Raw genomic sequence first — 26,914 nt, 5'->3', positions numbered from 1 at the left:
GAATATAGGACTTTGGCTACTGTCTAGATTTAAATTCCTTTGTGTCTGAGACCAGATCTTCTACTTTTTATGTGAGACTTGGTGTCTCATCCTTGAATATTAGCAAGAAAGGAGCTTCGATATCAAGCCCACACCTTATGGCCCTTAGCAAGTGTATAATATGAGTGGATTGCTAAGAAATAGCTTATTGACTTAAATTGAATACTGAAAATAGAAATGAGGGAGAGTGAAAATATTAGAATGAGGATAATAAAGAATTGTCCATTTAGGGCAAAAAACTATGGAGAATGGATCTACTTGGAAATAAATACAGTACTACTTTCTATGAAAATAGAAACCTTAGCTGCATTAATGTGCTTCTGTAATTCACAGGGTGAGAGGGAAGAATGATATGGAAAGAACATTGTGTTGAAGTCAGGAGCCTCAGTCCTAGATCTAATTCTACCTTTACGTAACTGCGATATTGGGCACACCATTTTATTTATTTATTTTTTAGAGAGGTGGGGAAGGGAGGGAGAAAGAAAGAGAGAGAGAAACATCGATCTGTGAGAGAGACATCAATCAATTGCCTCTCACATGCCCCCAACCTCTGAAACCCAGGCATGTGCCCTAAATGGGAATCGAACCAGCTACCTTTCAATTTGCAAGATGATGCCTAATGCACTGAGCCACACTAGTCAGGGTTTGGGAAGTCATTTAATCTCTCTTACCTTCAGCTTCCCCTTCTGGGACTGCGATGATAATTATTGCTTTGCAGAGTTGTTGAGAATATTAGGAATAGTACATATTTGGTATTTCATGGTACCTGGCACATACAAGTAACATATGTGTGCCATATGTTACTTTGGTAACTTTTTACCATGATCATTAGTATTGTGTGATATTAGAGGACCCCTTTTTGCATCAATTAAACTTTATCTGTAAACTGCAAAAGTTATGTGTTATCTAAGATTCCTCCCAATTCCAAAATGTCATGTTTCTACACTAAGTTCCCCAGCTGGGGCATTATTTAAAGGTATTTGTGGAGTTCTGATTACATAGGAGACCATGGGAAGACAACATTCTTTAGTGTATAGACTGATGTCACTGTGTAACCCAAGTATCTCAGAACAAATGTGTCTGAGGAACTGAAGCAGCTTCTGAATTATCCCAGGCCACTGAGAGAAGCTAATGAAATGCTGGCCAAACCACTGAGCAGCAATGAAGTTGGATGTAACTAATTTTAAGAGTTCTCAGAGTATAGGAGTAGTGGTATAATACAGAGAAAATGAACACTGAGGGCTATCAGTGCCTAGAATTGGTGACAGTTCAGGGAACTGGCACACGTTTCTGGTAATGTAAGTGCGTAGTACTCTTCTGAGGAGCATTTTCACAGTATGTATCGAGCCAGCAAGTCTATCTTTAAGAGTTTATCTTAAGGGAAGAATTATGAATGTGTACCAAAATTCAGCTCCAAGGATATTTTTCTAGTAGTATATTTCAAGTGAAAATATTGGGAAAAGCCTAAATATAGAGGATGAGTAAACTATGGTACAGTCACCAACTGGTGATATAGTGATATTTATTGACATGAAAATATGGGAAGCATATGCAAAATGTCAAATGATCACACTTTTTAAAAGTTTATATACATGGGTGGGGGAGAGGCTGGAATAGCATGACATTGTAGATTTTAAAAAAAATAACAGCTTTTTTTGTGCTCTAATTTTTTAATGAACATGTATTTTTATAATAAAATAAGGGCTTAAACAAAGATACTTAAGTTGATAAACATGTATGCAAGTGATTACTGGTATCTACTTCTCTTCCAAGATACAGAATATCTTAAGTACATGTTGTTCCCTGGATGAAGACAAATGGCTCATTGGGTTTCATAGGAAACTATTTGCCAGTGAATGTGGCCTTTAGGCTATTTTTCAGTCTACTTCCAAATATTTTTTTAGCCATACAGGGCTGGAGTAGAGGCTGACTTTAAACCTACACAAGTTTCCGCAGGACAGAGTATAGAGCTTGGTACACAGGATTGGCTCATATCTTTGGCTTGTTTCTTTTACTTAATCTATATGTTGTACCTTTTATATATGTATATATTTTTTAATTCTTTTTCTTCATGCCCAGGAATAATATTTTCATGAAAATAATGAAAAAAATCTATACTTGGCAAAACTGTATTGAGCTCTTACTATGTATAAGATAATGTTCTAGGCACCGTGATGGATGAGGTATACACAGATGAGTTAAATCCACTATTTTTTAAAATTAATCATCCTGGGGGTTTTTTGTTTGATTTTTTTTAGGTTTTATTTATTTCTAGAGAAGGGAACGAAGGGAAAAAGAGAGGGAGAGAAACAGCAATGTGAGAGAGAAATCAATCTGTTGTCTCCTGCATGTGCCCCATCCAGGGACTGAACTCGCAACCCAAGTGTGTGCCCTGACTAGGAATCAAACCAGTGATCTTTCACATTGCAGGACAACGCCCAACCAACTGAGCCTCATCTGTCAGGTCTAAAATCCATTCTTGTCTCTAGGAACTTATAGTCTACTAGGAGAGACACTTGCATAGTTAACTAATATAAAATTGGATGGTAAACAAAGCACTGTGGCTTTGGAGAGGCAACAATTATGTAGCATAGGTAGAAATTGGGAAAAGGTTATAGAGAAGTGAATTGGATTTTGAATGATGAGTAGGATTTTGTTTGGTAGGTATAAAATTTAATGGTGTGGTTCAGAAATTAGGTTGTTTGAGACAGAGTAAATTGGATGAGAAAACTGTATATTGAGGGGAAAATAAAATAATGAACGTAAGACATCTAGCATAGTGCATGGCATGTTGTAGGTACTCAAACTTTACCTCTATTTAATTCTACCATATTTACCTCAAGGAGTATCTGCAAATTACTGGAAAGAACAGTTAATTCAGTTTGATTTGCAAAGTAAGGCATGTGTAGTCAAGTTTTTGAACCATTTCTTAGAAGGTGAACTGTTGAGAAAAATGACACTAATGTTTGGAAAAACTTGCCCTTTTGTGCCAAGGTGGGGACAATGTCACAGGTTAAAGCCTCTTACTCCTATGATGCTCCCACGGACTTCATCAATTTTACATCTTTGGGTGATGAGGAAGACACCCAAAACATAGATACTTGGTTTGGTAAGTATCTGCTTTTTCTGGCCATTTTAAGGGTTAATGGCTTGCTTTATTCTGAGGATTTTTTTTTTTTAAAGGATTGCAAGAAAATAACTAAAATATAAATTTCTGTCTCTACCAAGATACTTTATCATCCATGCTATGAGAGAAATAATTGAAGTGCTCAGTATTTTGGAAATTGACTATCAGTATAAATCAATGTTATTTTGCAGTTAAGAATGGCAAATATTTAAATTTTAGGGACAGATGGGAAAATCCAGAAATCCATATTTCCTTATGATGATGGCAGCCACATAAAAACTTGCTCTTCTTGTCACTGGGCATCCAGTATGTTACTAAAACTAGGATATTGACATTGATACAATTCACCAGTCTTTCTCAGATTTCCCATTTCACTTGAACTCATCTTTGTTTATATGTATTAAGTTCTATACAATGTTATCACCTGCATAGATCCATATATCTACCACCACAGTCAAGATATTGTATAGTTCTCATATCACAAGGATCCTTGTGTTGCTCTTTTATAACTACGTTCCCCTCCTGCTTGCTACACCCTCCCCAATCATTTTTTTAAAAAGACTTCATTTACTTATTTTTAGAGAGAGGGGAAGGGAGGGAGAAAGAGAAGGAGAGAAACATCAGTGTGAGAGAGAGACATCAATCAGTTGCCTCTTGCATGTCCCTTCTGGGGACCTCGTCCACAACCCAGGCATCTGTCCTGACTGGTAATAGAACCGGTGACCTTTCAGTTCGCAGGTTGGCACTAAATCCACTGAGCCACACGAGCCTAGGCTCCAATTCATTTTTAAATGGACTGATTATGCTACTCAGAACTCTGTCCCTAAACAGAGATAAGATTGCCTGATGTTGGGTCATGTGATATGGCAAAAACCCTGACACCGGGCCAACAGTAAATAACGGTTATATTGTTACATTACTTTGGAATAATATGTGAGACCAGTGATGTGTCAGGATAGTAGTTGCTGGGACTGCTTCATTTTATTTTCTCTCATGTCCTTTTTATTCCTTAATAAGGATAAATCAGTATTGATGGGGGGCAAAAATGATTCCATTGCAACTGTACTTAGCACTGATAATGAAGAGTCCAAATGTGAGGGCATGTGCCATTCTCTTGGAAAAGGACTTCAGTGGTATCCACTGGGGATCCCGAGAGGAGAGGTCTCTTGGAAGTGGTGTAGGAGGAAAGGTAGACAAGAGGGCCAGCTGCCCTGCAGGCGTCTTCCCATGACCTTGCTCCACAGAAACCCTGAGGAAATGGTTGAGTTGTCTGCAATCTTTTTCTAATTTTTTTCTTTAAAACAAAAAGGAAATACAAGTATAACAAAACTATTAAATACAGTTTGAAAGAAAAATATTAATCCCACTATTTTTTCAAATTCACCTTACTTCTAATATATTACTTTGTAATTTCTTCCAAATAATCACATTTGTTTACACAGTTGCAATCAGTGTTACATGTCCATTGTTCTGGGGCTCACCACATTCGTGACATTTCCGTCTATCAGCAGACTGTTGGTAGAGCAGGTGTTTCACTACCTTGTGCTGACTTTTGGGCACAGCAGAACCCTAAGATAAAATTTCTGCTCAGAGCCTAGCTCTGTTTCTTCCTCAAATACCCCACATTCCCCTCTCACCGTCCCAGCTGAAGAAGAACGTCAACTCAGACTATAAGATGTCCCTTGCAAGCCCTGCAGAGCTCGGTGGTTACAGTTTCCTTTAGAAGGAACATGATGTGTTTAGGTGGGAGATAAGGCCAGTTCATGCTTGTACGGTCCTAAATGTGCATCAAGCAAAGACAAGGAGCTGTTCACAGTGCAGAGTCTGTACTTCTTTTTTTTAATACATTGTTCAGTGTTGCCAGGGTTTTAGTGATAGTTTTCAGTCTCTATCTCTGAGGTATAGTGTGTATTTTTTTTTTTTAATCACTAGAACTTTGCTTGCACTTGCCAAATGAATTAGAAGTGTACTAGTAGGGGGCATTTTAGGACCTACTTTAAGTGCATGGTACTGACTTATTTTACTTGTTTAGATGATGACACTCTTACCTTTTCACAGAGGAGAGGGCCAATTTGGAGATTAAGTTTCCCGGGAAGAATGGGACAGGGCTTTTTCCTGACAAAACTCCTTTGAGAAAGACAAATCCTCAGCAAGCCATTGTCACACCTTTGAAACCAGGTAAGAGAGAACATAGAAAAAAGCTCCTTAACAGAATGATGGGACTGTGTGTTAGAAGTCTGAGGGGTCTGGGGGAATTACCTAAATGCTGTGTCCCTTGGTTTATTATTGGTGAAATGAGCTCATTCATTTCATGGTGAATGGGAAACTAATGATGTGCTATACTTTTAAAATAATTTCTTAACATAGAATCCTATTGCCAGATCATAACTATCTTTTTATGACAAGATTTACTGTAACAGGTCTGGCTGGGAAATAAACCAGTAGGAGAAAAGAATGTATTGCTTTATATTATACAAGAATTCTTTGAGTCATGTGTCTGATTTTAAAAGATGATTGACGTTTAAACTGGTGGTTACGAAATCTGTAGAATGTTGTTTATTTGATCAGAACGAAAGAGACATTCTTTAAGAGGTCATAGACCTTTGCAAATGATTTTTTTGAAGTTATAGCTATATTTAGATTATAGAGAAGTGAATTATATATGTAGATATAATTTACATATATAATTCGCCTGAAGTGTACATTTCATTTTTTTTATAATATGTTCATAGTGTAGTGTGCTACCATCACTATGATCAATTTATCATTGACTTCTTTCCTCTTGTTTTTCTGTTTTCGATTTTATAGATTTCCATTCTGACCTTTATTATTTCCCTCTACTTTGGGTTCCATATGCTCTTCTTTCTTTGGTTTCTTCAGGTGCCAGATGAAGTCATTGATTTGAGATCTTCTTTTTTAATGTGTTCATTGTAAATTTCCCCCCAAATACTCCTGTAGTGCAGCAGTTTTCAACCTTTTTTTATTTCATGGCCCGATAAACTAATATTATGAAAATATATTTTTTGCTGATGTGACAGAAAACATAGGTATAATTTTGATTGATTTACCAAAAGAAAAAAAAAAGTAATTACTTATCCTTTTTGCTCCAAAGTGATTTAAAAAAAAAAAAATCGGGTGCCTATACTTATTTATAAGGATTTCTGGTGCCAAGAATTAACCAATCAGACCCAACCTTATTATGTGACATGATCAATAAGATGCAGTTTCATTATGTGACCTATATATTTATGGTTCAGGATGGGACATTCACAATGGATGGCTGTTGTTGTGTTGTTGGCTATTGTCATTTTTTTAAATTTGGGAATCTAAGGGAAAAGAGGTCAGTACCCCTGACTAAATCAGTCAGGTATTGCATGTTTTAAAAATTCTTGCAGCACATGATTGAAAATCATAGCTTTGGTGGCATCCCACAAATTTGATACGTTGTGTTTTCATTTTCATTCCATTCAAAATACTTTAATTTACCTTTTGTTATTTTATTTGACTCATTTTTTAAAAAAATTGATATATAATTGATATCGTATAAGTTTAAGGAGTATAACTTGATTTTATACATTTATATACTATTGCAATGTAATAAACAATCCACTAGTTTTACTCATATTTCACATTTCACTTGTACTCTTTTTTTTTTTTTTTTAATAGCAGAATGAGAGAGAGCAGATTTATTAAGCAATAGTACACTCTACAGAACATGAGGGCGGGCCAACTACGAGCAGAGATTGTCCCTCAGTGGCTGGAGGGATTGTATTCTTTTTTTCCTTTTCAAATTATTTTTTATTGATTATGCTATTACAGTTGTCCTGATCTCCCCACTTTACCCCCCTTCTACCCAGCACCCCCACTCCCTCAGACAATACCCCCACCATTGTTCACGTCCATGGGTCATGCATGTAAGTTCTTTGGCTACTCCATTTCCTGTGCTGTACTTTACATCCCCATGGCTGTTCTGTACCTATTTGAACTTCTTAATCCCCTCACCTCTTCACCGACTCCCCAATACCCTCCTCCCATCTGGCAACCATCAAAATGCTCTCTGTATCTATGATTCTGTCTCTGTTCCTCTTATTTGCCTCGTTTGTTTTTTACATTCAATTGTTGATTTGTATTTTTTTGCCATTTTAGTGTTCATGGTTTGATCTTCTTCTTTTTCTTAAATAAGTCCCTTTAACATTTCATATAATAATGGTTTGGTGATGATGAACTCCTTCAGTTTTTTCTTGTCTGGGAAGCTCTTTATCTGCCCTTTGATTTTAAATGGTAGCTTTGCTGGGTAGAGCAATCTTGGCTGTAGGACCAAGATTGGTTGTTTATTTGCTTCCTTAGGTTCCATATCATTGATTTGATTCTTGACTTCATCCACTCTACTGTTGTTTCCTGGTAAATTGTTCTTTATTTCAGTTAGTGTATCCTTTGTTTCTGACTGGATTGTTTTTATGCTGTTGAGGTCCTCACTAAGTTCCGTGAGCATCCTTATAACCAGTGTTTTGAACCCTGCATCTGATAGATTGTTTGTCTCCATTTTGTTTAGCTCTTTTTCCAGAGTTTTGATCTGTTCTTTCATTTGGACCATGTTTCTTTGTCTCCTTGTTTTGGCAGCCTCCTTGTGTTTGTTTCTATGTATTAGATAGAGCTGCTTTGACTCCATGCCTTATAGTGTGGCCTAATGTAGTAGGTGTCCTGTAGGGTCCAGTAGCACAGCCTCCCCTAACACCCAAGCTGAGTACTTGGGGTATGCCTTTCCTGTGGACTGAGGACATGTGTCCCTCCTCTTGTAGTTCAGCCTTGATTACTGTTGGCAGATCAATGGGAGGGATTTGCCCAGGCCAGTCAGCTGCAAGGCCTGGCTGTGACCACTGACCACCAACCTCTGCCCTCTGTGGAGGATCAGCTGTGCAGGGGCAGGGTGGTGGTGCTCCAGTGTGGTCTGTAGCTGTCCACTGGGCACTGGCCCTGGGGTTTCCTGTGTCGTGCAGGCCAAGGTCAGCCCTCATCTGTGTTTTACCTAGGGTCACCCTGTCTGAGCTATAGAGCAATCTGAGATGGCTGCTACTTGTGCTGGGCTTTGAGATTCACAGGTGAAGCCAAGCTGTGAACCTAGACTGGCAGCTGCTAGTGCCGGGCCCGAGGCTCACTGAGGCCAGCTGTTGCTTACTTGATAGGACTTAGGAAGCTGTGAAGCATGAGCCAAGACCAACCATTCCTACGGAAAAACAGCTTGGGTGCAGCTGTAAGTTGGATGGGGCAGAATCTCTGGGGTCTCCAAGGAGGGTCAAACGGTGTTAGCTAGGTTGATGGAGTCTCAGATATGGCACCAGCTTGTGGGCTCTGTAGGGGGAGGGTGTAGAAGAGGGACAATGGCCTCTGCTCTCCTTGAGGCCAGACACTTTAGTTTCTCCCTGGATGCCAGTGGTACCTTTCAAGCTGCTTCCGTGGTACAGGAGCTGAGAAGGAGTGAGTCTGAGTAGGTGAATCTGTGTGTGGGCTCTTTAAGAGAAGTGCCTGGGGCTCCAGAAGTTTCTTCCACAAACTCAATCCCTGCTGGTTTTTGTAGATGGAAGTTGTGGGGACTTAATCCTCCTGCAACTGGAACCCTGGGTTGGGGGACCTGGTTGGGCTTGGGACTCCTTGCTTCCAAGATATCCCTCCTGAATTTTTATCCACCACACGTGGGTGAGGGACCAGCCCGTTCCACATCTGTACCCCTCCTACCAATCTGGATGGATGTGGTTTCTTTAATTCTGTAGTTGTCAGTCTTCTATTTAACTCTATTTCTGATGCTCCTGAGTGATGGTGGTTCTATATTTTAGTTGTAATTTTGATGTGGTTATGCAAAGAGGCGAGCCATGTCTGCCTATGCTGCCATCTTTCATTTTTATGTGTTAAGCTCTATGCAATTTTATCACCTGTGTAGGTTCATGTGTCTACCACCACAGTCAAAATATTGAACAGTTTAACACCACAGGGAACCTTGTGTTGCTCTTTTATAACTATACTCGCCTCCCTCTTGCTACCCCTCAATTCACTTTTTAAATTTTAATTTAATTTTATTTTTTAAAAGATTTTATTTATTTTTAGAGAGTGAGGAAAGGAGGGAAAAAGAGGAAGAGAAACATCAATGTGTGATTGTCTCTCGTGCACTGCCTACTGGGGACCCAGCCCGCAGCCCAGGCATGTGCCCTGAGAATCAAACCAGCTGCCCTTTGGTTCCTAGGCTGGCACCCAGTCCACTGAGCCACACCAGCCAGGCCCAATTCATTTTTAAATGGATGGATTATGCTACTCAGAACCCAGTCCCTAAACAGATAGGATTGCCTGATGTTGGGTCATGTGATATGGAACAAACCCTGACACCAGACCAACAATAAATAAAAATGGTAATATCTCTTATGGATCTTACATCTCTTATCTCTGTCCTATCTCTTAATTCTTTTCTGTTTTGAGAGTAATTAAGATCTAGTTTCTAGTAACTTGGGAGTTTATAATACAGTATTGGTGACTGTAATCTGTATGCTGTGCATAAATATCCAGGACTGATCTACTAGTTGCAAGTTATTTATGTGTTATTTAGAAATATTATTTCCAAATATTTTCAAATGTATTTTCAAGTATTTTGCAGGGTTTCCAGAAACTTTTTTTGTATTTGATTTGTGGATGTATTTAATTCCATTGTGGTCAAAGAACATATTTTGGGACCTGAATGAATTGAGATTCATTTTAAATGTATTGAGACTTGGTTTATGGCTCAGAAGGTCTGTCTGTCTTGGTAAATATTCAGTGTGCACTTCAAAAGAATGTGTATTATGCTGTCGTTTGGTGGAGGGTTACTTAAATGTCAGTTAAGTCAGGTTGGTTGATAGCATTGCTCAAGTCTTCTGTTTCCTTATTGATCCTCTAATTGCTCCATCCATTATTGAAAGTGGGGATATTAAAGTCTTCAACTATTATTGTTGAATTGCCTGTCTCTTCCTTTAATTTTGTTAGTTCTTCCTTCATTACCTGGGGCTCTGTTGTTAGGTACATATTTATGTAAAAAGTTTTATTGGTATTTGGCCATATTCACTTATACGAGATCTTTCCGGAGTCGAGCCATTGTTAATGTAACGAGAATGGTTTACATGACATTGATGTAACCTGGCAGTCAAGGCAAGTAGACTGGAATGCGTATACATGAATAATGACAATTTCACTGTACTAGTCAGTGGGGGTGGTAGACGCCATTGAATAAGCATGTGTACTGTGTGGCCATCACATTCAAAATGACTGAGCATGTAGAGTGACAAATCTGCATCACATTTTGCGTTAAGCTTAAACAGTCCTCTGTGGAAACTGTTGGGGTGATTGAGAAGGCTGCAGCTATGGCCAGCTGGTGATTGGCAGCATTATCACGACAATGTGCCCGCTCATGCATCATGTCTCGTGCAGAGATTTTTGGGAAAACGTCAAATCACCCAGGTGACTCAGCCCCCTACAGGCCAGATTTGGCACTCCAGGACTTCTGGCTTTTCCCAAAACTAAAATCACCTTTGAAAGGGAAGAGATTTCAGACCATTGATGAGTTTCAGGAAAATATGATGAGGCAGCTAATAGTGATTGGGCGAACTGTGGGAGGTCCCAAGCTGCCTTCTTTGAAGGGCACTGAGGCATCGTTGTCCTGCATACAATGTTTCTTGTATCTTTTACCTTCTTCAATAAATATCTCTATTTTTCATAGTACATAAGTGGATACCTTCTGGACAGACCTCATATATTATTTATGGGTATTATATTCTTACTGATTTTTCTGTCAGCTGCTTTCATCTATTAGAAAGAGAAGTATTAAGTTTCAGACTATAATTATGCGTTTGTCTATTTCTCCTCGTTTTTTCTCTGTGTATTTTGAAGCTCTGTTATTAGGTGCATAAATATTACACTTACTATTATTTTTTATGTTAAAAAAGTTTTTAGCCTCACCCAAGGACATGCTCATTGATTTTAGAGAGAGGGAAAGGGATGGATAGTGAGAGGGAGAGAAACATCGACCAGTTGCCTCTTATATGTACCCCAACCAGGGACCAAACCCACAAGCTGGGCATGTGCTGACTAGGAATCAAACCTGCAACCTTTTGGTTTACGGGATGACACTCCACCCAACTGAGCCACATCAGCCAGGGCAAGATGCATAAATAACATCTTGATGAATTGACCATTTTATCATTTTGAAATGATCTTCATCTCTGGTAATAGTCTTTTTTCTGAGATCTACTTTGTTTGATGTTAACTCTAGTTTTCTTTTGATTGGTGTTAGCATTCTTTATATTTTAAGTACTTTCTTTTGTAGGCAGTATAAGTTGGGTCTTGTTTTTTAAAATTTAATATAATCATCGCTGCTTTTTAATTAGCATAAGTGCCTTGACATAATATGTTATCATTTTTTTGTTTTTGTTTTTTTTCTATGTCTTTTTCTTCCCTCCAAAAAAAAAATTCTTTCAGGAAGGAGCCAAATGATTGTTCTCTGGAATAAATAATGCGTGAAATGTGTTTTCATGAACTTTTCTCCCCTGTCATATAGTTGGAGTTTTCTTTTATCAAGGCTCATTTCATAAGCTATACCATCAAATGCTCTTTTTTCCATGAAGTCTTTACTTGATTATTCTTTTCTCAGTATTCGTATAGCGCTTTTTTCTTTTTCTGTTACTGTTTCATGATGGCCATGGTAACATGATATTTAATGATAAAATATCTTCTTCCCCTTCCCACCCCTATTCTCAGTCCCCTTTCTCAAATGCTACATCTTTTAACTCTTACTGTTATACATTGTGGCTATACCCATACTGCCTGATAAAATGATTATGTCAGCAATACTTACATTAATATGATTTTGTAAATATATTTGATGAAAGATCAGCTAGTGTGATGTGCAACTGCATTCCTTCTTGGTTCTCCCCGTTTTTCCTCCGCTCCACTGTCAGAACCTTTGGGCCACACACATAAACATGGTCCTCATACCAAGGTCAGGTAGATTCTCTTTTCTTTAAGCTTCATCAATTACTTAAATTTTTGTCATACCGGACAATCATCCTTGGAAGTTTTAACTGCTTTTTGGGAGAAGGGCAGTGTTTTTTTCTTAATATCTTCTCAATATCTTTGCTGACTTACTTCCTAGATACTGTGTCTCTTTCTTGTATTCTTTTATTTGTCCTTCATTTTGCTGGAACACACCCTCAAGGAACTTCCCAAGATTAGGTACTAGAGAAGAGAACTTTTGAGTTCTCTCATGTCTGAAAATGTCATTGTTCCACCTTCATATACAATGGAAAGTTTGACTTAATATAGAATTGTAGATTAAAAAACATTTTTTGACTACACTGAAGGTGGTTTTTTTTAATCTATCATCCTGTGTCACTGATGAGGAATTTAGCTTATCGTATTCTCCTTGCTTCTTAGGTGGTTTCTTTTTCTCTGGAAGATTTCAAAATTTTATTTTTTTAAAATGTCATGAGAATGTGTTTGGGAAGTTTTTTCCTCAGATGGTGCCTTAGGCTAGCAAATAGGCAAGGCCTTGGATATGTTGTGTTTCAATCAAAATAGCTTTTATAAATTGGTTGTCTGAGGAATGTTTCACTGCTTAGGAGGGCTAGATGTATACACACACATATATATAAAATTTTCACTCTGAATTCCTTATTAAGTCATATATATATATCTAGGTGGGACAAAAGTAGTTTAACAGTTGTGAGTATGTGAAACAAAGTTTATTCTTGTTATTTTTATTTGTAAATTACTATTTGTGTAATTTGTTATTTCCCATACAAACAACTATAAACCTACTTTTGCCCCACCCTGTATATCTTATTTCCAACTTATGTTCTTGGAATTTGAGTGCTGACTAGTTTTTACTCTCCTGCAGTTGACAATACTCATTACAAAGAGTCAGAAAAAGAAAATCTAGTGCAACAGTCCATTCCTTCAAATGCTTGTTCTTCCCTGGAAGTCAAGGGAACCATCTCAAGAAATACTCCATCCCAGGCTCAGAGGTACGTTTCAGGGTCAAAGTGGTGGTAATGTTAACAATGTTCAAAGAATAGTTACTGGACAGAGCATCTACTAGGTGTCCCATACTTTGTTAGACTTTTTATGTTACCTTATTTAATCTTCATAACACTTTTGAGTTGTAGGTCCTATGAATAAGGGCTCAGAGGTACTAAGTTGCTTGTCCAAGGTAAAAACTGTTTCAGAGCCAGGATTCAAACTGATAGTTTGGTTCCAAAGCCCTTGCTGTTTGCACCCTCAGTGTGGGTTGGAATTTTACTGTTTGACAGATTTTTTTTTTGCCTTGTCTTAAATAAACTTTATATGGGTAAATATCACGTATCCCTAGTGCTTAGCAGTGTCTGTCTGGAGCAGAAGCTGAGTAATATTTGATGAATAAATGAATGGATTTATTTATTGAATGGGTAGATTAACCTGTAGTCTTGCACTAGCAATCTCAGAACTTCCACCATCTAATAATTACCACCCACCCAGAGTTTAAATTGCAGGTGTATTTATTGCTTTATACTTTGACATCACCTAGACTATCCTCAAGGAAGAAGAATGACAGAATATTTATAATATTATTGCTCAGAAGTAATGAAATTACCCTTTGCAATGCCTTATGCTGGCATGAGGGTATCACTTTTGAGAATGGTGTTGCACAAGCTTATATTTTCTGGTGAAGAAGCCCATTTTAATCAAAGAATTCTATGAAATCTTGACCAGCCTGGTATATATCACAGGACCTTTAAGAGATAATGAGTTGATTCTGTGGTTTATGTTCCATGTTTAGATTGTGAACTGTGGCATATGGAAAAGAGACCTAGGGTCCCATAGATTCCTTTAGAACCTAAGAAAGTGTTCTGAAGCGGCTTCTCTGTGTTGTATATGTATATGACTACTGAAATCGTTCCTCATCCTGACTGAATTCTAGAAAGCTTTTGGGAAATGATGCTATGAGAAGAACACAGCTGCTGTCAGTCAGAAGACCTAAAAAAAAAAATTTTTTTTTTAAGTCAGTTACCCTCTACTATTCCAAAATGTCAGTTTACTGAGAATAAAGAAACTAATTGTAAGAAAGGTCCAAATAAGATAATATGTGACAGTACTTTGTAAATGATACTGTTATGAAAATGTATAATAAGAGGTAAAACATTAGTGTGATTATCTCAGATCTTAGATTTATCTTAATCCAGAGATGCCTAATCTAGAAAGGAACAGCAGATGAAATAGAATGGTTTAGGCAATCATAAATTCTCTGCTATTTTATTTTCACATGGTTTAGATGGATAGACGGAAAGATGGTCAGAACTCCTGACACAGAAGTTAAGAGTCAACAAGGACTTAGTCTGTAATAATAATTTTTACATGGAGGCGTTGCTTTACCACAATAGTGAGACCAGTGGAGTTAAACAGAAACTCACCCATGTATGGACATGCTATATGACAAAGATGGTACTGCAGACCTGTGGGGAAAGTGGGTTTTTTTGTTTTTGTTTTTGTTTTTGTTTTTTTTAAAACTTCCCTTCATTAAATACTTGGACAATGGCTATCCAAACAGAACAAAATGAAACTTGGCCCCTGCCTCACTCCATATAAAAACAGTCAGTTTTAGGTAGGTTGTGGATCTAAATGTAAAAGCTAAAATTCACATAAGGAAATATAGGCGAGCCCAGGCTGGTGTGGTTCAGTGGTTTGAGTTCTGGCCTGTGAACCAAAAGGTTGCTGGTTCGATTCCCAGTCAGGGCACATGACTGCTTTGGGGGCTAGGTCCCCAGTTGGGGAGTGTGCAAGAGGCAGCCGATTGATGTTTCTTACACATCAATGTTTCTTTCTCCCTCCCTTCCCCTCTCTCTAAAAATAAATAAAAATCTTTAACTAAAGAAAAAAATAGAATATAGTTATGACCTTAGAATAGGGAAAGAGTTTTTGAATAGGATACACACAGAAAGGCACTGACCATAATGGGGAGTGTGGTTGATGTATTTGAGCACCTTTATCTATTCAAATGATACTATAAAGAGAGTAAATAGGCAACTCCTATATTGGAAAAAGATATTTGTAACAGATAAAACCTACAAAGGGCTCATATTTATAGTATATAAAGGCTCCCTACTAATCCATTGGAAAAGGATTAACAACAGACTGATAGCTGTCAGAATGGAGGGGAGAAGAGAATGGATGGAAGAAGGTGAAGGGATTAGCCAAAGAACAAAAATGCTTAATCCATAGATACTGACATTGTGATGGGCAGCGGGAAGAGGGTATGGGGGCCGGGTGGAGGTGGGCAAAGAGGGGAAAGGGAGGATATCTGTGATAGGGTCAACGATAAAAATAAAGTTAAAAAAGAAAAAAGACGAATAGGATTGACAGCCCATAGAAAGCAAGCAAGAGACTCGAACTACTAGCACTTTTGTAGGAGGATAACCAGATGGCCGGTGAACATGTGAAAAGTTGCTCAGTCTCACTGTTTATCAGGGAAAAGCAAATTAAAACCACAATGGAGTTCTACTAGATACCAACTACTATGGCTAAAATTAAATCATCTGATGATACCTAGTAGTCAGGAGGATGTAGAGCAACGCAGAAGAGTCTTATAAACTTGTGTAAATTGGTACAAGCACTTAGGAAAACAACTTCACTTGTTTTAATCAGTGTCCTATGACCCATCAATCTTATGACTTAACGTACCCAACCATGTGCGTACATGTACACCAAGAGACGTGGGAATCAGTAGTGGACTGGATAAATAGTGGTACATTCTTGCAGTGAGTGCAACATTGAAAACAGTGAATTAAAGCTACATGAATCAGTCTAGGTTGAATCTCATAATGTTCAGTGAAATAAACCAGACCAAAAAAAAAAAAATACTCCCAGCAGCCTAATTACATTATATAAAGATTTATTTTTGTTTCTTTCCTAACTAATATACCATGTTTATGGAATGCATGCTTATAAGATAAAATGATTTTTTAAAAAGTAACAATTACAATAAAACAAGTCAAAGTATCTGCTGCCTGTGTTCTGTTTCTTTTAACTAGATGGTGATTTCATCTTGTAATTTAACTTAAATTTTGTTGGTTTACTTTTTGGTATGTGTTATATTTTAACAAAAAGGGCAATGTGGCTAAAAGAAAAAGGAGAAAATAAAATATGATTGGTTTCTAGGAGATCTGTTCTCTAATTTCAATTCTGACAGTAATTAGCTATGTAACAGGGTTGGGTCAAGTCACCTCATCTTTTTTTTACTTTTATTTTTACTTATAAAAAGAGGGAATTCTACTAGGTGATTGTCAGTGGCTTAAACAAAATCTTAGCTTTATTAAGGTCTAGTTTACAAATACCAATGCATTTAAATACCAGTATTTTCTGATGAAATTTCAAGAACTATAAGATGAGATTAGATTTTTAGAGTGGAAATAATATCACTAAATTTTTCATAACCCTTTGTAATCTGATATACTTTCACATTTCTGAAGAACATTCACATATGTGTAGTAGATATATTTATTTCAGATAAATTTTGTCAATTCCTCTACCATAGAAGATCTGTTAGACTCTCTGCTCGGAAGGATTTGGCACAGAAAGAAAAACACCACGTGAAAACGAAAGCTAAAAGATGTTCTAATCCTGTAATCATCAGTGAAACCCCACCCTCCAAAAGAATGAGAGTGTAAGTAGCTACAGCTTCTGTCTGTTGGCATAGGTTTTACCCCTGTTTGCTCCTGTGATTAATAGCAAGCAGAATATATGGTGCTCTTTTATCAGTTAGGAATGTATTTTATCTGTTCAGCTGGAATGGTTTACAGAATAGTTATTTATTTGCTTCACAGAAGTTTGTTGTTGGCTTTGGTTCAGTGGCTGAACAATGCTAGGGCAGCATCTCTGAGTCGTGGCTTTTATTTTTTGCTTGTTGCTCAAGATGGCTGCTTTATGTTTCTTAGCTTCTTCCTTGTGCTCCTTGCCTTGTTGCCACAAGATAGCTGCTATATCTCTAGGTATCACACCCGTGTTCAAGAGGAGAAGAAGAAGACAAAAGAAGAGGGGCGGCACCCATGTCACGAAAGTGAAATGTCTTCCAGAAACCCTTGTTATATCTCAGCTATCCAACGGGTTTTTTGGATCCCTCCTAGTTGCAGTAGAGGCTGTTTACCAAGTACAGCGCTTTTGTCTTCATGCATTGTCACACCAAACAAAATAGGAATTTTATTAATAAGAAAGATAACAATGAGTATTGGGAAGGCAGCTAACTGTCTGCCATTTGTGCATTCAATGATGGGCAGTTGAAATCAGCCCTACCCTCATCAGCCATCACCAAACAACTGTTATATTGACTTCTGTTGATGCTCTTAAAGTTTACCCACTATAGCCATTGGTATATATGATCTGATGATACTAGTGGAAGAATCTTGTGGTTGAAGCAAGTTTGTTGCCCCCAAGAGTGAGAAAATTGAAGTCATATGTATATGATTTGGAGAGTAGGCTAGAGCAGGGTATACCTTAGGGAATTAAGAGGATATTTTTTGTTCTTTTGAACTTAAGTTCTAACAATAAGAAGAAGCCAGAAGAAGAGGAAGATGGTAGTGCTCATCAAGATACGTCTGGAAAGAATGAGTTGTCCCCAGAGAAAGCCAAGGGCAGACATACTGTGCCTTGTATTCCGCCTGTAAGGTATGCTTCTTTCCTGAATTTAAACATTAGAGTCCATGGGGTAAGATTACAAATGGATACATCTGCGGTCTTTTTGGTGTGTATGGGACTAGAGAAACTCCAAAGGCTATAATCATGACAAGGTGAATTGTTTTATATTGTGGTGGTGGCTCAGGTCTTAAACATGGAAAAAATATGCTATTAAAGCAAATAAAAATAAATATAAAAAGAAAAAGTAAAGGTTTTTACTACTTAAATTGAATGTTTGTATTTTGCCAGGCTCCCCTCTGGTCTTTATTCAAGTAAAATACATACTTTCACAATCAGGATATAAATAACCTTTGCGTTTGCTTTATTCACTCACCATGAAACATTGTTTTTTTTTTTCTGTGCTGCTTTAAAATCTTCACATTTGTCCTTTTTTGATAGATTGTTAATAGCCTCTCATTTAAAAAGTTTTTATAGAAAATGCAGTTTCCAATTTTTTACTATTGTAAAAGTCAGTGAACATCTTTATAGGCAGAGCTTTTTCTTTTGAGTAGTTTCAGGGTAAAGAAAAAGTCTTTGATCAAAGTGTATGACTAGTTTTATGGCTATTGATATTTATTGCCGTTTTGTTTCTGAAATGACTGTATGAATTTACAGTGTCATCAGCTTTGAATATGTTTTATTTCCTTGTGTCATCTGCATTGAATTTTTTACTTTAAAAAATGTTCCCCATTTAATTGATATGTTGTTGATGGCATCCTTATTTTAATTTGTATTTGCTTGATTGCTGACAACATAGTATTACTGTTATGTAACATCTTTTCTGTATTTCTGCTTGGGTGAATTGTCTGTTTCCTTTTCTGTTTATCTATAAGCGGTCTTAATGATGTTCTCATTACTAAGAATGGCTACTCTTACTGGAATTTCACTATGTGTTTAGTACTTCAGAAACATCTGATTTAATGGTCACAAATATTCTGTGAAGATGAGTATATATAGGTTATCTAAGTCAGTATCTACTAGATAATACTTTTTGTTTGGATGATTATTTTATCTCAGGTTTAAAATCTAACCTATATAATGCCTTTAGGTTATTTTGAATCATTGAGCCTCTTTCGCCTCTCCTCTTTTATCTCCTTAATTGATTTGCCCTTTAGGCAGAAGATTCTAAAAAGTACTGAAGAACAAGAGTTGGAAAAGAGCATGAAAATGCAGCAGGAGGTGATCGAGATGCGGAAAAAGAATGAAGAATTCAAGAAGCTTGCTCTTGCAGGAGCAGGTCAGCTTGGTTCTGGATGAGTCTGGTTTATGGGTGGTGCTTCTCATAATCTTGGTACGGTTTTTTGAAGTCTCTATAGCAAAAAGGGCGGTTCTTGGTCAGTAGTTGGCATAAAATAACATGTTTATTTAAGAGGGCTGGTCATGGGTACCATATATATCCCAATGATCATTCCCTAGAACATTTTACATATATCGGACCTTTCTTAGAGCATGCTGTTTCTCTGTGTCTGTCGTACCCATCTTTTGAGGCCTTTTCCCATGAGGACTTCCTTCATTTCTTCAAGTAGAATTAATTTTTCCCTCTTTTTTTTTTTTTTAATTAGAAAAAATAAAAGGGATTAGGATTAAGGCAGAAGATTAAGCAGTTTGGCAGGCCAGTTTTTTGTCGTCGTTTTCCCATTTTCTCTGAGGCAGAGGACAAGAAAGCTGAATGGATTCAGCTGTGTCTGTGGAGGAGCAGTATGGCTGAGGGAGCTGAGGGGTCAGAGTTCTGCTTTGCTCTGGCCTAGTTATTGTTGGGGGAGTTGCAGCTACAAAGCCCTGCTTACTGGGTTGAAAAAAGCATCTGTGGAGTTTATAGGGTTTCCCTCTTAGTGATAGTTAGTTAAATGTGCTTTTAAAGTCAGTCGAGAGCTTTGCCTATCTAAAGTTATTTCAGTTACTCTGTGTCTTCAGACCTATGGCGACATCTGGGAGATGGGATTTTTCTTTCCTTTGCTACCTCTTTACAGTTTGTATCTGACTGAAGGACTTCAAACCCAACAGTCTCAACTCAATGAATAGGTATATAAGTTTCCTTGAGGACTGTTTCAAATATTGGGTTATGTGTAGAGAGTAAACAAAGGTAGATCCATGGTACTAGAAAGCCCAAAGGGACTGCATAAAAAGGGATTTACTGATATTCTGTATTCTTATTGTTACCTCTGTGTTTTACTCTGCTTCTCTCTCAGGGCAACCTGTGAAGAAATCAGTGAGCCAGGTAACCAAATCAGTCAACTTCCACTTCCGCACAGATGAGCGAATCAAACAACATCCTCAGAACCAGGAGGAATATAAGGAAGTGAACTTCATATCAGAACTGCGAAAGCATCCTCCATCTCCTGTAAGTTGATGAACTAAGTGAATATTCCTGTTACTAATTCAGTGAGGGTTTCAGATGTAGCATTTGTGGTCACCACTTACAATAAGAAAATTAAATTAAGATCTAAATCCTCACTTCTGTCCTTGTTAGCTCTGTGATCTTGGATAAATCACTGTCTCTCTGGGAACCATCTTGCCATGTTGCTGTGGAAACTGAATTGAGAATATATATAAAATGCATAGAATTAGAGTAAGCACAGGCTTGTTACAGCTTGTGCTGTTATAAAATTCTTGAAAAAAATCTTGTGTTCTCAAAGTGTACAAAATAACAGCATTTATGGGGAAAATGGGGTTGGGGCAGACACTCAAATCCTATGCAGTTTTGTTTACCAGAGCACTAACAAAAAAAGTAACAGTCCTAAATAAAAACTCTGGTACTAAGAATCTCTACTTGCAATTTCAGTCATCATCATCATTTGTTGAGGTCAGTCTTCAGTCTTAATCCCTGGGGTGTGCATCTTTCTTTGAGATGTAGGTTCTGGAAGAATTTTGTTCCCAATCAGAGACAAGTTTAATCAAAATGAGTGACTGAAGGAGTAGGCCTCTTCAACAGTCAGCTTTGGGGGGCCTGTGTGAGAGACTCTGATTCAGGCAGCTGCCTGACCTGACCCACGCCCAGAAGCCCTACCCATTTTTTTTTTAAATGGGTTTGGGGATGGGGTGCCTTTGTAGCTTTTTTTGTTCCTTGTATTTCTAAGAAGGCTTGTTTTTGATCGCTTCAAAACATTAACATGCTTGTTAAAAAAAATCACTTTATATGCTATTATAGAACAATTTGCTAAGTGCTAGGTCCTTTCTTCCTTTTTTAAAAAAATGGGACAAGGCTGCTTATAACCTGTGCTCAAGAACTGACAGACTAAGTTATAATAATCCTGGTTTTCCATGGGCCCTTTTTCTTTTGATCTTTGCTGAATGTGTGACTTGTGATAGATCTGAGCCTTTATAACATTTCATTTGGGGAACAACTTCTTTCTTTACAGGCCCAAGTGACTAAGGGATGCACTATTATAAAGCCTTTCAACCTGTCCCAAGGAAAGAAGAGAACATTCGATGAAACAACTTCTTCATATGTGCCTCTTGCACAGCAGGTCGAAGCCTTCTATAAACGAACCCCTAACAGATACCACTTGAGGAGCAAGAAGGATGATATCAGTAAGTTTCATACTGGTATCATAGCTGACTGGAGAATCCCCTGAAATTTCTTTTGCTTACATCTTAGGTGCTGATTGCCTTTCGTTGAAATCCTAGTTTTTGAACTAAAGTATGGCATGTGCCTACATGCAGACAACTCATGTATAGTTGAGCATTTTTCAAACTCTCCAGCTATCTGTCCACTTTTATGCCAATCAACCACCTTAATCCTGGTCAATAACAGGCCAAGGGGAATCAAGGTTACCTGATGTGCTATTATGCATCAAGGATACCTTTACTGTGTGCCAAAGTGTCACAGTGCATTTACTTACCTAGAGAAAATGAAGCATTCTGTTCATTTAAGATTCTGTGCTTTTTGTTCAGTGATTCAGCAAGTTTTTTACCCCTACAAACCAGGTACTTTGTTGGGTGTTTGGGGGTATAAAAGTGAACCAAATGGACTTGGTGCTACTCAACACTAAGTTTCTAATTCAGTGAGAGGGATAAATAAATAGATTATAACAAATTATTGAAGTGCTAAGAACATGGAGGGAGATGTCAGAGTGAAAGGAGGTGGGAGATAGGTAGAGCGTGTCTGCATACTGAGAAGTTACTGGCAGAGAGAGAAGTTGAAGATAGAGGAGAAAAAGTAAATAGCCAATGGTTAGATCCCTACACAGGCAGGTAGAGGAGGGATCTTAGCACACGGAGAGTGAGCGTTCTTTGAAAGGAGGATGGAAGAGTGAGAGGAATGAGTGCAAATGCTGGTGAGCGTATAGATTTGGCCATGAACAGATGAGATGATTCTAATCTAATAGCTCCTATTTTTATGAAAATAATTACTACAAGAAGGAAGGTAAAGAAGTTTGAGAAGTAAATAGAAGTGGTATAAAATAGTTGTACAAGAGTAAAAGACTAGCATTATGGATAAAGCAGGATCTGGTTGGTTTGCCTTTGAAGGTCTCAGTTTTTCTGCCCTTACATGGGCATTGTTTAGTCCTATGTTAGGTAGGCAGACAAGTTCCTTTAAGTACAGCATTTCTTAATATTTTTAAGTTCTAATAGCCATTTATCAGATTTTATATTAGTGAAAATAATAAAATGTCTTTTTTTAACCTAATAGAGATTTAAATATTAAACATGCCTTTTAAGATAATATATGACTTTAGAGTCTGATATGTCCTGCTTAGAATTTGTCCTGGCAAACAGAAATAAAAAATTATATTCTGTAATTTTTATTTAATTTTATTTATTTTTAGAGAGAGAGGAAAGAAAGGAGAAAGGGAGTGAGAGAAACATCAATGTACAAGAGAAACATAGATTGGGGGGTTGCCTTTTGCTTGCCCCCAACTGGAGACCTGGCCTGCAACCCGGGCATGTGCCCTGACTGCGAATCATATTGGGGACCTTTTGATTCACAGGCTGGTACTCAATACACTGAGCCAGGGCTATTTAAAACTTTTAATAGTTATAGCTAAATAACTGTTGTATGTATACTTGAAGGCTGGCTTAGTTATAATAGAAATAGATTTGGATCCTACCATCTCATGTGGTAACATCTAAATCAGAGGACTCATTCTGTATCATTTTGAAAACAACGCAGTTGCCCCTGACCTGGCAAATCAGTATTTTCTGTGAGTAGTAGTGATGGTCCCTTTTTTAATGTTTATTGAATTCATTGCGGTAATGTTGGGTGATGGTCTTAATATTGATGCTTTGACATAGTTTTTTTTACTTTCTCCATTTGTCTTTTGTGAGAAGTAGTTTTGATACTTTGATATAGATGCTTTTAAGGAGTTTATAAAATTGGGAATCATTACTTGGTCTTTACAAAGGCCTTCTTTTAAAGCTAGAATAAATAAAAATCTTACTTGTCAATAATAAGCAAAATAGTTGCCATTGTCAATAGAAGGGCAGTACAGGCCTGTGTAGTGATAAGGAATTCATTCGATACGGTGGCTTTCAAGTTCAGAAGGTCATAGTAGAGTTTACCCAAAGGCAACCCTCATCATATCCCTGACCGAATGTCGGGTTGACTCATGTGAACTGAGCTGAGTGTGGAGGGCACCTGTGGTTGGGCATCTCTGGGATGCCAAGGTGAGTTAGCACCTACAGGTATAAGGGGTCTTGGGGAGCCAGTTGAATGTCTGTGATCTCGGTTTACAGCTCTTTTACCCTCCAAACCTGCTGTGGCCAAGATTTCCAGAGACCCACAGACTCCTGTGTTGCTAACCAAACAGCGCACAAGGCCTGTGACCTGCAAAAGTTCAGCAGATCAGGAGGCTGAGGAGCTCGAGAAACTACAACAGTAAGTACCACTGGCAGTATTTGAGGAAGAGTTCCAAGAACCTGCCCAATCTCCTTTCGGTTCTATAAGGGGACAGTTGCTATTTTTCATGCCATGGGAATTTGTGGTATTTGAGTTACTGGCTCTGCAGGCTGTGCCCCTGCCTCTTTGTTTAAAGCCCTGGAAATGGGAATATAGAGATGTCATAGAGTGTAAACTGGTAAAAAGCTAATGGAGAGCTTACTTATGATTTCAATTAAGGAGCATCCTCTGAGGTTTATTTAGGTACATCCTACCCTTTCATGGCTACCGAAGGGACTGTCAAGGCAGAAAACTGGAAATTAATGTGGTTAGCACTGGAGTTTGTCTCCTGTATCCTTCCTCCATTTCTTTTCTCTCTCTCTCTTTTTTTAAGATTTTATTTATTTGTTTTTAGAGAGGGGGAAGAGAGGGAGAGAAACATCAGTGTGTAGTTGCTCCTCACTTATCCCCTACTGGGGACCCGGTATATAACCCAGGCATGTGCCCTGACTGGGAATTGAACTGGCTACCCTTGGGTTCACAGGCCAGTGCTCAGTGTCCATTGAGCCATGCCAGCCAGGGCCCTTCTATATCTTTTTGTACTTTTGAGAAGGGTGAGAGCTTCAAGAGAAACGCCAGTCTTTAAAGTGATGGGAATGTTATGACTTCCTTTCTCATTTGTCCTTTGTTCTAGACGTAAAGATAATGGCTATGGAGAGAAATTTTGCTGTGCATGATGGCTAAGCTTAATGATTATTGTTTTCCTGTTTTGGCCTTTGTTGTTCATGTAGTTTTCATTTTATTAAAAAAATTTTTATGTGTGTGGTTGTCATTTAAACTCTCACCTTACAGATATAAATTCAAAGCACGGGAACTTGATCCCAGAATTCTTGAAGGTGGGCCCATCTTGCCCAAGAAGCCACCTGTGAAGCCACCCACTCAGCCTGTTGGCTTTGATTTGGAGATTGAGAAAAGAATCCAGGAGCGTGAATCAAAGAAGAAATCAGAGGATGAACACTTTGAATTTCATTCCAGACCTTGCCCATCTAAGATCTTGGAAGATGTTGTGGTGAGGCCCTGCATGCTGGCAAACTTTTCCTGCTCATGACCAAACCTCTACCCACTTATATATGTTTGAATAGGTACTATGATCAGGGCATCATATTAGGAGTTGTAGGCGATAAGGAGACATATAAGACGTGGATTTTGCCCTCAGGAAACAGTCCAATAAGGGAGACAACATGCATGCATAATATGAAATGAGACAGAAATGTTCTAAGAGAGATGACAGTTAAAAGTACTATAGGAATTCAAAGGAGATAATGGTTTCTTTCAGGTAGAAGTTTTAGGGAATGGTTTTGGGAGGAAGAAGCATTTGACCTGATTGTTGGCAATGTGTTGTAGTTGTTGTCCTTGTCATCATCATGTTGTCACTGTCACAGTCACCGACAATTTCAGTGTGTGCCAGGCACTGCTCTAAGCCCTTCATGTATCTGAAGCCATTCATTGCGACCATGGCTGCTCCAGGTTGTTTACTCTAATTATCACCAATTTGAGATGAGGCATTTGATGCTCAACTAGTAAATGGTGGAGCAACGGTAAGAATTCAGACACTCTGGCTCCAGAGTCCGTGATCCTAAAAAGTCATTATATTGCCTCTCCATTCTATGGTAGAATTTGGACTTGTAGAAATGCAAATGAAATGGACTCATGGCCATTCCAGGCGGTGGGAGTGACAAAAAAAAAAGCCTGAATGTGGAAAACATGGGACAGCTACTTACTGTGACCCCGTCAGATAAGCTGGAAAAAAGTCTGTATATCAAGAGGAGCAACTGAAAACTAGATTTGAGAAGTGGGTTGCTTTATTTTGATGGTGAGGAAGAGATGCCACAGTCTAAGAATAAGTAATGGAGTTTAGCACCTGCGTAAGTGCAAAGAAGGTTTTTAGGTGTATTCTCATGCATCTAAACAGGAAACACCTTCTTCCCTTGGTTTGGATTGACCTATGTTCAGGTACTCAATGCTGTTTTCATGTCCTCTTTTTTGCTTGCCTTTTATTATCACCACAGTTTCAAGTGAAACTGTACCATTGTATTACGTTTGGGTACTTACCTTTTGTTTATTCCATTTTCTTAGCACTAAGTCCGAAGCAATCTGAAGAATATATTTTTTCAGGCTTAAAAAAGCATGATAATGCTTAGAAATAGTTCTTACACTCTTCCCACCTCATATCTGTCTGTTGAGAGCTCTCTGCATATGAGATCTCTTTTTAAGATTTTATTCATTATTTATTTTTTAGAGAGAGGGGTAGGGAGGGAGAAAGAGAGGGAGAGAAGCATCAGTGTGTGTGGTTGCCTCTTACATGCCCTCCTGCTGGCGGCCCAGGCCGCAACCCAGGTATGTGTTCCAACCGGGAATTGAACCAGTGACCCCTTGGTTTGCAGGCTGGCACTCAATCCACTGAGCCACACCTGCTGGGGCATAAGATCTCTTTTCTAATCATGTTTTCTTTTTTGCTAAGGTGCACAGGTACTATATGGTTAAACTGTGTTATACCAACTTTTTTTCCAAAGTGAAATGTATATTTTATTTATTTTTATCCTTGCCCAAGGACATGCTTAGTGATTTCAGAGAGAGGGGAAGGGAGGGGGAGAGAGTGGGAGAGAAACATCAATGTGAGAGAGAAACATTGATCGGTTGCTTCTTGCATGTGCCCCTACTGGGGACAGAACCTACAACCTAGGTATGTGCACTGACTAGGAATCAAACCTGCAGCCTTTTGGTTTATAAGATGATGGTCCAACCAACTGAGCTATTCTGGCCAAGGCCGTTACACCAACTTTTAGGAAAAGTCTTCCCGCCCAAGTGACTAGTCTGTAAGAGTTGGTCATCACCCGCTGAGCACTGTTCTGAATACAATAAGGGAAATGCAGATTTATATGCAGACTTAAGAATCCTAAGAGCCAGAAGGACTCACTCAATATTTTCATTTTACACACTAGAAAACCAAGGCCCAGAGAAGCAAATGGCTTTCTCAAGTCTTCTGTGGCATTCACTTGGCACCTTGCTTTTAATAGCATCTCCCAAGCTCCTGTCTTTACCCCTTGCTGCTACATTTTTTATTTTTTTATTCACATACCACTCTCAGTTTTTATCTCAGATACCAGTATTGACTATATATTCTTAAAATCAACTCTTTTAAAGTGGTTTTAAAA

The 26,914-nt window shown here is 38.1% G+C and overlaps 1 protein-coding gene across 1 annotated transcript in view; it reads left to right on the top strand.

The window, feature by feature from the left end:
- Nucleotides 1-3,041: 3,041 nt before the first annotated feature.
- The window catches only part of TPX2 (TPX2 microtubule nucleation factor), a 35,680-nt gene continuing 11,807 nt past the window's right edge, over nucleotides 3,042-26,914 (top strand). The window contains exons 1-10 of the mRNA XM_054573446.1: nucleotides 3,042-3,148; nucleotides 5,225-5,344; nucleotides 13,077-13,203; nucleotides 16,746-16,874; nucleotides 17,744-17,872; nucleotides 18,997-19,118; nucleotides 20,071-20,222; nucleotides 21,241-21,412; nucleotides 23,558-23,699; nucleotides 24,552-24,768. Coding sequence (XP_054429421.1) covers nucleotides 3,043-3,148; nucleotides 5,225-5,344; nucleotides 13,077-13,203; nucleotides 16,746-16,874; nucleotides 17,744-17,872; nucleotides 18,997-19,118; nucleotides 20,071-20,222; nucleotides 21,241-21,412; nucleotides 23,558-23,699; nucleotides 24,552-24,768 — 1,416 coding nt within the window. The 5' untranslated portion in view covers nucleotide 3,042. The remainder of the gene's footprint in view (nucleotides 3,149-5,224; nucleotides 5,345-13,076; nucleotides 13,204-16,745; nucleotides 16,875-17,743; nucleotides 17,873-18,996; nucleotides 19,119-20,070; nucleotides 20,223-21,240; nucleotides 21,413-23,557; nucleotides 23,700-24,551; nucleotides 24,769-26,914) is intronic.

Source organism: Pteronotus mesoamericanus, unplaced genomic scaffold (assembly GCF_021234165.1).
Source record: "Pteronotus mesoamericanus isolate MK-2021 breed Mesoamerican mustached bat unplaced genomic scaffold, CSHL_Meso_final contig_25, whole genome shotgun sequence".
NCBI classification, from domain to species: Eukaryota; Metazoa; Chordata; class Mammalia; order Chiroptera; family Mormoopidae; genus Pteronotus; species Pteronotus mesoamericanus.
This window is presented reverse-complemented; position numbering and strand designations above follow the sequence as displayed.